We start from the raw sequence: 9,687 nt of genomic DNA, 5'->3' as shown, positions 1-9,687 counted from the left end.
AACAGTGACGAGGTAGGGACGGGTTTTAATACATACACGTGCCTATGGCTCTCTCCATTCAAGTTCCTGTTCCTTCAGCGAGTGAAGATAACGCCTTTCGGGGAAGGTCGGCAGCGCTGGGTTTATCACAACAGTGCTCCTCCCGGCGTTGTTCGCGCCAGCAAAGTGGACATAAGCAGCGGGGCGGATGCAAAGAGGCATTCCTTCTGCTCAGTGGTCATCTGTAGGCGATTCCTGCAGCGCAAGTGCCTGTAGAAAAGCAGGGAGAGGAGAGGTGACGAAGGGCAGGTGAGATGTCACCACCAGCCCAGCCTGCCTCGGCCCCGGGATGGTGCGTGGGGCACCCTCCCAGGAGCACCGAGACGCAAGGGGCTGCCCGGCCACCTCCTCGCCGCCCAGGGGGCCACGAACAGAGCCGAGACCCTCCGATTCTGGTTCTCACAGGCAACTTACCCATTTCTGAAAAAAAACCCCAAGCAAGGCAGCCCGAGCTCCCGCGTCAGGCAGTGAGGAGCGGAGAGCAGCGCCATGCGACGGCTGGAGCCGGGCTGGGGAGGGGGGGGGGGGCGGGCACCGCGGCCTCGCCTGCCCGAGCCCCGCGCCTCAGTTTCCGCCTTAGTGAAATGGGGCGGCGCGGCGCGGCCCGCCGGGGATGGGGGGGGCGGTGCGGGAGCGCTCGTGGCGCCGGCGCCCCGCTCCCCCTCTCCGGGGCGGCGGGGACCGAGAGCGGGAGCGCGGCCCCGGGGACTGGGGGAGCGGCGGGCAGGGCGGCAGTGGCGGCCCGCGCTCCCGGCAGGCCGCGGCACCGAGCCGCCGCTTCAGAACTCTACCTCCCGCCGCCGCCCGGCTCCCTCCACTCACTTTTATATTTGCGCGCCCTTTCAATCCTCAGTGACGTGTCCCGCGCCGCGCCCAATCGGCGGAGCTCTCTGGTCAGGACAATGGAAGGGCCTCGGCCAATCGGCGCGGCGGCTAGCTTGGCGGCAGCCAATGGGGACGGGACTGTGTTGAGAGTAATGTTACCAGCGCTGAGAGTGTGAGGAGGCTGCGTATCGATCCCGCTCTCACAGCCATTGCGGTGCACCGGGCTACACAGGGACCCAGGCAGCGCTGGGGCCGGGCGGGCGGCCGGGGGAGCGTCTCGGGGGCTCGGGGCCGAGCGAGGGCTGCGCGCCGACTCTGACACGGGTGAGTACGCGCCGGGGGCCGACGGGCCGGCCGGGCGCGCTCGCCCCGCTCCCTCGCAGCCGGGGCGGCGAGCCGGCGCTGCCCGCCGTGCCGCCGCCGCCGCTGACCCTGCCCGGCCGCGGAACGCGGGGCAGCGGCGGCTCCGGCGCCGGCACACAAAGGCGAGCGGGGCTGCGGCCGGGAGACCCTTCCCGGGCAGCGAGCCCCCCGGCCGGGGCGGGGCGGGGGCGCCAGGGGCGCGGGCGGCGGGCGACTTGGGGAGCGGGGCGGTGGGAGGGAGACGGGCGGAGGAAGCCGCCCGGGCAGGGGGGGGGTCGGGTCGCCCAGCCGCTGGGGGCGCGGGCCGCGCCGCTGCCCCGCCGTAAGCCGCTTACGGCGCCTCCGCCGTAGCCATCGCCGCGGCGGCGGGGCAGCCGGCGGGCAGAGGCGCGGCGGGATGAGGCGGGGGGGGGGGCTTCGGGCGGGCCGCGCTGCCGGCGGCCGGCGGGGTGGACGAGGAGCGGCGGGGGCAGCGGGGCGAGGGCCGGGGAGCCGCCGGCCCCGCGGCCGCCCGGCTGTAACATGGCTGACGGCAGCCGCGAGCGAGAAAACAAGGCGAGCGGCGGCGGAGCAGAGAGGCGCTCGGGCGGGCGGGGGCGCAGTTCGGGGGAACTTTTTTTTTTTCCCTCAGCCGCTCGCCCGGGGCCAGGGGCTGCGCGGGCCGCCGGGGCGCGGGAGGGAACGGGGGGTCCCCGCCGGGGCTCTGCCCGCTCCGCCGGGGCTCCGGCAGGCGCTGGAAGCGCGCCGGCTCCCCCCCCCGCCCCCCTCCGCTCCCCCTGCACCCACCCACCCACCCACCTCCCCCCGTCTCCCGCCCGCCCTCCCCCGGCTGCAATGGCTGAGCGTGTGCGCCAGGGTAGCGGGCGCGCTCACACAAAGGGAAGGGAAGGGAGGGAGGAAGGAGCCATGTTCTCTGCGCGGCGGCGTTGGGCGACGCCAGCAGCGGCCATTCCGCGCCGCCCAGCTGCCGCCGTGCGCCCCTCCCGCCCAGCGGGACGGGGGTCGCCGCCCGGCCCCGCCGCGGCCCCTCGGCGGGGGTCCCGTGGCCTGGCCTCCCCGCCCCGCCCGCCGGGCCGCGGGGGGTGGGTGCGGGGGGGGTGTGGTGGCGGCGGAGGTGGGAGCGGGGGGGGGCGGCTCGCTCTCCTCAGCGCACAAAATGGAAGGAGGCTGGGCGGCGGGTGACCTCCTCCGCCAGGAGCCTGCGCCATGGCGGCCGCTCCCGCCGCTGCGGCGGCGCAGGCCGCGCCTCGCCGGCCGGGCCTCATGGCGGCGGGGAGCGGGGGAGGCCCGCGGACGGCGCTTCCCCGCCGCGGGGCGGACGGGGGCGGCGGCCGGGAGGGCGCTTTGTCCCGGGGCTGAGAGCGGCGGCCGGGCGCGGGGGTCGCGGCCCGGCTCCGGGGCATGTGCTCGCCTCCCGCTGCCTGCCAGCCCCCGCCTGAACGCGAAATAAAACTTCAGCAGCTTTTCCCTAATAACGGGACGACTCCTTCATTATTTTTTTATTTTCCCCTTCTTTTTAGTGTTTTTTCCCCTCAGCCCCCAGCAGGTCTCTGGGGGACTTGCGAAGTTTCCCTCTGCACCCCCCCCACCCGCAGGGGAGACGTCCAAAATGGCGGGAAGGAGGCTTTTAAACGCCAGCTCACGGCCGCGGTGCCCGGTGCTTCCGAGCTGCCCCTGCCCCGTCCCGTCCTCTACCCCGAGCCTCGCCGCCTTCCCCCCGCAGCCGGCGGGCAGCGGCCGGGCCCCGGGTGCCGGCTGGCTCTGGAAGCGTCTCCATGGCAGGCAGGAGCGGCTCCTGGTTCTGCAGCCCTCTTGTTTACTTGATAGAAACTTCAAACCGGACGTGTTTAGTCACAGAGCAGAAATCTGTTTCTGTCTATCCGCCAGACCGATAGGAAATACTGCTGCTGTGGCAAGGCGGGCGGGCGCTGCGGGCGCCTGCTTTCTTTTTTTCTTCCTTTTTTTTTTTTTTTTTTTCCTGTAATTCCTGCTGAAGAGCAAGAGTTTGTCAGGGTGCAAGTGGCTTTTTCCAGGGAGCTATGAAGAAATGCTCTGAATGTCTGACTTGGGTGTGAAAGTTCCAGGAAGGTGGTTTTTTTTTTTAATTCCTTCTCAGTCCCTGAAAGAGTCCGATAGTCCTCGCGCGGAGCACAGCTCTGCTAGTCATATGTAAATGTCATACTTCTTGCGTCCCTGACTTGGTTGGAACATGTTGGACCGAGCACGGTGTTTCATTCCTGTGTTTCTAGGTATACATACAAAGAGAGAGCAGGTTTTTGCAATACGCATAAAGGAGAGCGATAATGTGTGGCACACAAAATAAAAAAAAAATTAAAAAATACATATCTTCTGTAAATAAGCACCCAAGGCCTGGAGGGGAGGGGGGACGGAAACACGGGCTGTAGGAAGAAAGAATTTAGTAACCAGAAGGCCAGCTGAGGCAGGGTACTCGGGTACTTTTTTTCCTTCTTTCAATAGAATTCATTCCTTCCAAGCATATGATTGATACACTAGCAGTAACCACGGAGTGCGGTCTCCACTGCAGTAGTTGCCTTCAGGTTGCTTGGAAGGGGCTTTTTTTATTTGCGGGAGACCAGAGCTGCATGTTCTGAAGGCCCTTTGGGATTTCAGGTTGCTCGCATGTGGGTGACCTCAAACAGCAATGGCAGAAATCTTCAGTCAATTTTCCAGAAGAGAAACTTCTTCCCATTGTGTGATTTCGGAATACTGCTCCGAGAGGTCTCGTTTGGCACGGTACCCCATTGTGGCTTACTTCTCGCCTTGGTTTGTAGAAAGTAAAGGGCTTTAAAGGTACCTTTTTTTGCTTTGTTACAGAAAATCATCAAAAATGGGCAAAGGCGATCCTAAGAAGCCGAGAGGTAAAATGTCTTCATATGCCTTCTTTGTGCAAACCTGCCGGGAGGAGCACAAGAAGAAACATCCAGATGCTTCAGTGAACTTTTCAGAGTTCTCAAAAAAATGCTCAGAACGATGGAAGGTAGGAATAACCACTTAAAAAAACCCACAAAACCTTAAATGACTGCTTTGTGTGAAACGCTACTCAAGATTGTAAATTATTTCTTTAAAAGGTCAGGTTTTAGATGAGTGTGAAGTGCACTTGTAAGGTGAGTGGTAACTATCCGTTGTTCTTGCCTTGCCTTTAGCTCCCCCAACTGAAATTTTGGAATGGGCTTGGATGTGCTGTTGAATCTTTTGATCCTTATGGGTGCCTTCTAATTTGAGATGCTCTGTGACTCTTAATTGCTTTCCAGACTATGTCTTCTAAGGAGAAAGGGAAGTTTGAAGATATGGCAAAGGCTGACAAGCTTCGTTACGAAAAAGAAATGAAAAACTATGTACCACCTAAGGGGGAAACGAAAAAGAAGTTCAAGGATCCAAATGCACCGAAGAGGCCTCCGTAAGTAGATTTCTAGTTTTAGATTATCTTGTTCGGGCCCATCGCACTGGAGTTTATCTATAAAATCATCATTTTATCCAGGTTTAGGAGCTTCAGAAATACAAACTACATGATTTTCCTGACCAGTGGCATAAAGATAGGTTGATGTTTTAGTTACGGATGCTGGCTCGCTTTGTCAGAGTTGAAATGATGTAAGTCTTTAAAAGTAGATGCAAAAATCAACGACATGCGTTTCTGACTGATTTTTCCAATTTCTGTTAAGTTGGTAATTCTAGTGTGAAATGGCAGTAAATACCTCAGGCCCTGCTCTCCCGACCTTGTTGGCTTGAGCAGATTTTTTGACTGGCAGTCCACTTAAAATTAGAGGCTTTTGCCCAGAACAGATGAAGAGGGATGATCTTGCACAAAACCAGCTGGGAGAAGTAAAACTTGCAGCCACTACATAAAGACAACTAACTTGAGGTTCACCTCCTAGACGCGAGTCCTTTGTAGCAATACATTTTTTTTATGTGTGTTTTAAGTGGAGCCAATGCTGAAATGAACAGGGGAGCGCCTGTACAAGTGAAATGTTCCTATCTGGGCTGATGCTGTCATCTGGAAGTCCTCATTTTCATAACAAATATTTCAGCTTCTCTGCCTTTTAACAGTTCTGATGTAACATTTGCTCCCCTGGTATAGTTCACTTGTTCTATTTTTTAAGATTTTCTCTGCAATATGGTACATAAAATTTGCCCTGCTGGGGCTCTTGCCAAAGCTGGGACCAGACATGAGGCATTACTTAAGAGACAAGGATGCATGAAGTTCTGAAAGTTTGTTGAGTTCTGATAGCTTCCATTGTAATTAACGTTTGTCTCGCTTTTAGGTGCTTTTCCAAAATGCTCTTAAGAAGCAGAAACAAGGGTCACAAAACTGTCTTATTGTGGTAAAGTCTAAAATTAAAATAATCTTCTGTTTTTTCCCCTCTGTAGTTCGGCTTTTTTCTTGTTTTGCTCTGAGTTTCGTCCAAAAATCAAAGGAGAACATCCTGGTCTGTCCATTGGGGATGTCGCAAAGAAACTGGGAGAGATGTGGAACAACACCGCTGCAGATGATAAACAGCCTTACGAAAAAAAGGCTGCTAAACTGAAGGAAAAGTATGAAAAGGTAATTCTGGCATTTACGGAGATGGTTTGGGGAGGTCAGGCCTCAATTTAGACTTTTTTTTTTCCCCTTCTTGTGTACTCCCAATATCTGACGTTGCAAATTATGACGTGCTAATGGCAAATTTCATGACGTTTGTTGGAAAAAATCACATAAGGGGGCATACGGTTTGTTACCGTAACACTAAATTGCAGTCTTGTGTTGGACTGTTTGCGTTCATCTGTCATTCAGGACCATCAGTGATGGTTTAATAGATACCGCAGTATCTGTATTGTGAGTAAAAGAATAGGTCGCAGCACTATCTGAGTTAAGTTGGTAGTATTAACTGAAGCTAGTAAAGAATAAATTGGTTCTCCCTAATTTTGGAGGTATTGATGAGCATCTCTGAACATTAGCATAATTGATACACATAAATGCTTTTTTAAATTTATTCTTGGGATGATGTCAGAACACCAAGGAGATACTATTCTAGACGTGTCTTTCCTGTACCTGCTTTGTGTCCATCTCCTTTCTAGTAGTTAACATAGTTAATAATACATATGAAGCAGCATGTCATACGGTTTCTTGAATTATTAAAGTTGAAGCCTGCCGTCATAATTGGAGCTGTAGAACCATGTTGTGCACATAGGGCAGTGCTAGGAGTGTTTTTATTTCCAGAGCCAGGTTCCCCTCCCCGTAAGGGGAAGCCAAGGGAGGAGGGTCTGCATGGTAGCATCGCCTGATGATGCTTTACAATGGGTCAGCAGCCACCTATAGCTAACCTCTACCACGTATGTCCATTTGTGTGCCGTGACCTTCCTCGAGGTGGCCCCTTTGAGTCCTGATGATGTGCTGGAGAGCAATTGCAGGTCTAGAAGCTTTCCCATGTTGTCCTTCGTGTGCAGCTTAAACTCTTCGGTATGGTAGTTGTTTGTACACGCAGCCAAGGCAACTCAGGAGAGACTTTTAAAATGGTAGAATTATTAGTCTTTATTCCTGGATACTTTAATTTTTACTAGTATTTTATTTATTTCTTTTGCTTACAAATGGGGTTTTAAGGTGCAGTAATCTCAGTATTTCACTGCTTGGCCTTTGACTTAGTGGATATCGCATCTTCTAAAAATTTCACGCTGAGCTTTAAGAGAGTCTGAAGGAACTATAAGATTAGTGGTGTCATGTTTACTGGGTGGGGAATATTTGAAGATTGGGGCCATCTGTGTCAAGGTGTTGACGTTTCTGCGTAGCTGGTGTGTTTCAGGCTCGTAGGTCAGTTCTGTTACGTAGTTGTTTTGCTTTGGCACAAGCTCGGGAAGTCTGACCACTTTTCTGGCATGGCCTTCCAGGTACGGTTTTGATTTCCCTGTAAGAGGAACTGAATTTTGTGTGTTATAAATGACTAGAATAAATTTATTGCATGCAGAAGGTGGCACTGTCTACCCTTTAATCAAGTTCCTCTACCTTTTATTTTGTAAACTTCAGTTAGGCAGAGTTCTGTATAACTGCTCTTCGCTGAGGCATAACCTTGCGAATATTAGGTGATGTCATTCTAATGTGTTTTGGATGGCTAATTACGACTTTGTGCCTCAAACAAGGATTTTCTTGTATGTTTCCTTAGGCATTGTAGAAGGTAGGGCTAGAAGGGGACCTTCAGAGGTCTCCCTGCTTCATTTCCTTATGGGATAGTAGGCTCAGCTGTGCCTTTACCATCTGAGGCAGCAGCTTTTCCAGCCTGTTCCCAGAAGCCGGACAGCGGAGATTCCTCCACAGCCGTAAGCGGCGTGTTCCGGCGCACCAGCATTGTTAGAGGGTTCCCCTTCCTTTGGTGCTGGGCCTCAGTTCACCCGGTAGCTGAAGCTGCAGCTCCCAGTCCTGCCCCGGTGGGCGTGGGGAAAGGGGCAGGTGCCTGGGTGGCTCTGGCTTCACGAGCAGCACTCGGAAGCAGCTCAGAGCTCTTGGCTGGTTAAATCTTTGAGAGATTCTTCCTGCTTTTCTCCTCCAAGGATATTGCTGCGTACCGGGCCAAAGGGAAGGTTGATGCAGGCAAAAAAGTAGTTGCCAAGGCTGAGAAGAGCAAGAAGAAGAAGGAGGAGGAGGAAGATGAGGATGAAGACGAAGAGGATGAAGATGATGAAGAAGAGGAAGAGGAGGAGGAGGAAGATGATGATGATGATGAATAAGCCTCTTTTAGAGCAATTTCTTTCTTGTCTATAAAGCATTTAACCCCCCTGTACACAACTCACTCCTTTTAAAGAAAAAAAAAAATTGAAATGTAAGGCTGTGTAAGATTTGTTTTTAAACTGTACAGTGTCTCTTTTTTTGTATAGTTAACACACTACCGAATGTGTCTTTAGATAGCCCTGTCCTTAGTGGTATTTCGATGGCCACTAACCTTGCCTGGTACAGTGTGGGGGTTGTAAATTGGCATGGGAGTTTTAAAGCAGGTTCTTGTTGGTGCACAGCACAAATTAGTTATACATGGGGATGTAGTTCATTTTTCATCTTCAGTTGTCTCTGATGCATCATAAAAAGAATTGTCGTTCTGTTAACTGAATACCACTCTGTAATTGCAAAAAGGAGGAAAAAAAAAAGTTGCAGCTGTTTTGTTGACATTCTGAATGCTTCTAAGTAAATACAATTTTTTTATTAGTATTGTTGTCCTTTTAATAGGTGCCCCTGAAAAATCATACTTTTTCTTTTCTCTCTCTTTTTTTTTTTTTTTTTTTTTTTGTTTGTTTTTGAGGGGAACTCATCTTTTGCTTTATTGAATGCCCGTTTGGGAGCACGGGAATATTACAGTTTTCATCATTCATATAACCAGCTGATAAACAAAGCTTTGATCTGCATACCCTGCATAATCAGGATAGGGTAAGAAAAGAAATATATAGGCATATGGTGAAAGAATATTCTTCCGTAACTGGAAACAAAACAAGAAATTCAATCTCAACAGGCTGATATTTGTTCAGATTTTTGTGAAATGTAATATTCTATTGAGTTGCATGAGTTTACCAGTCTTGGAGAGTTGAGAAGTATAGAGTTCAATTTTACAGAAATTAAATACTTGGGGGGGCGGGGTGGGAGGGAGTTGTTAAATTTTTGTCCTAGAAGGACCCATAGGAAGAGTGTATGTCCATCCAGTGTGGAGAAATTTACAGGTGTGACTCCGTTACCATGTAATGGAAGTTGTATTTGTAAATCTCTGAACACTTGTGAGCGATGAGCGTACCTAAAATGTGTAAAGTTAAAAGCATGAAATTACCATGTTATTTTTTGGTGACAGGTCTGGTGGTGGCCACGGGCTTTATACCATGAAACTCTCCTGGTAGCAAACGGCCCACGAGAAATGATTTTTCTTTCTAAGATTTCTATAAATGGTACCATTATTATTTGTTAAATCTATGTAAATTCATATTTGTATTCTTGAAATTCTAGTTTTAGCCCTTTAAACAAAGTTGTATATTGTCTCAAATTGAAAATGAGATAAGATGTATTTTTCCTGTTAGGTTTTATACCGCACTCTTGATGTTTGCCCATTTTTAAGTTAAATATAGCTGTATGGAAAAGTACATTTTATTAAATTTTGCATTAAAAAGTGAAATGTTTATGGTATACCAACAATGTCTAATTTGGTCAAATATAGTTCTCTTCCAAAACCAAAGCTAAGGGTTTTTTTGCATATTTAGTAAAACTTCAAGTGCTGGCAACTGTTAACTATTTTCACATATACCTGCTTACCAGTTTGGGGGACAATTTGGCAATTTTGTGGTTACAAAATTATGGTTCTCTTAAGTGCCAGTGTTTAAAAAAAAAAAAAAAAGAAAAAAAAAGCATTCTTGTAATTTTACACGCTTTTGTGATGGAGTATTGTTTTGTTATACAATTTTGACTTTCAGATTCTTATTTCAATTTGCATTTATGTATAACTT

General features: G+C 51.0%; 1 protein-coding gene across 1 annotated transcript; it reads left to right on the top strand.

Annotated features, from left to right (window-relative positions):
- Nucleotides 1-1,028: 1,028 nt before the first annotated feature.
- On the top strand, nucleotides 1,029-8,410 carry HMGB1 (high mobility group box 1). The gene is made up of 5 exons (XM_075420103.1): nucleotides 1,029-1,188; nucleotides 4,063-4,225; nucleotides 4,500-4,645; nucleotides 5,614-5,788; nucleotides 7,765-8,410. The coding sequence occupies exons 2-5, from the start codon at nucleotides 4,076-4,078 to the stop codon at nucleotides 7,939-7,941; spliced, it is 648 nt and encodes a 215-aa protein (XP_075276218.1). The 5' UTR covers nucleotides 1,029-1,188; nucleotides 4,063-4,075; the 3' UTR covers nucleotides 7,942-8,410.
- The last annotated feature ends 1,277 nt before the right edge of the window (nucleotides 8,411-9,687 follow it).

This window comes from Opisthocomus hoazin, chromosome 1 (genome assembly GCF_030867145.1).
Source record: "Opisthocomus hoazin isolate bOpiHoa1 chromosome 1, bOpiHoa1.hap1, whole genome shotgun sequence".
NCBI lineage: Eukaryota > Metazoa > Chordata > Aves > Opisthocomiformes > Opisthocomidae > Opisthocomus > Opisthocomus hoazin.
The sequence above is the reverse complement of the archived record's forward strand: the minus strand, read 5'-3'. Positions and strand labels throughout refer to the sequence as shown.

Coding starts and splice junctions, on each gene's coding strand:
- HMGB1 (XM_075420103.1), top strand. CDS start 4,076: ATGGGCAAAGGCGATCCTAAGAAGCCGAGAGGTAAAATGTCTTCATAT. Junction 4,226..4,499: donor AATGCTCAGAACGATGGAAG/GTAGGAATAACC, acceptor ATTGCTTTCCAG/ACTATGTCTTCTAAGGAGAA. Junction 5,789..7,764: donor TGAAGGAAAAGTATGAAAAG/GTAATTCTGGCA, acceptor TTCTCCTCCAAG/GATATTGCTGCGTACCGGGC.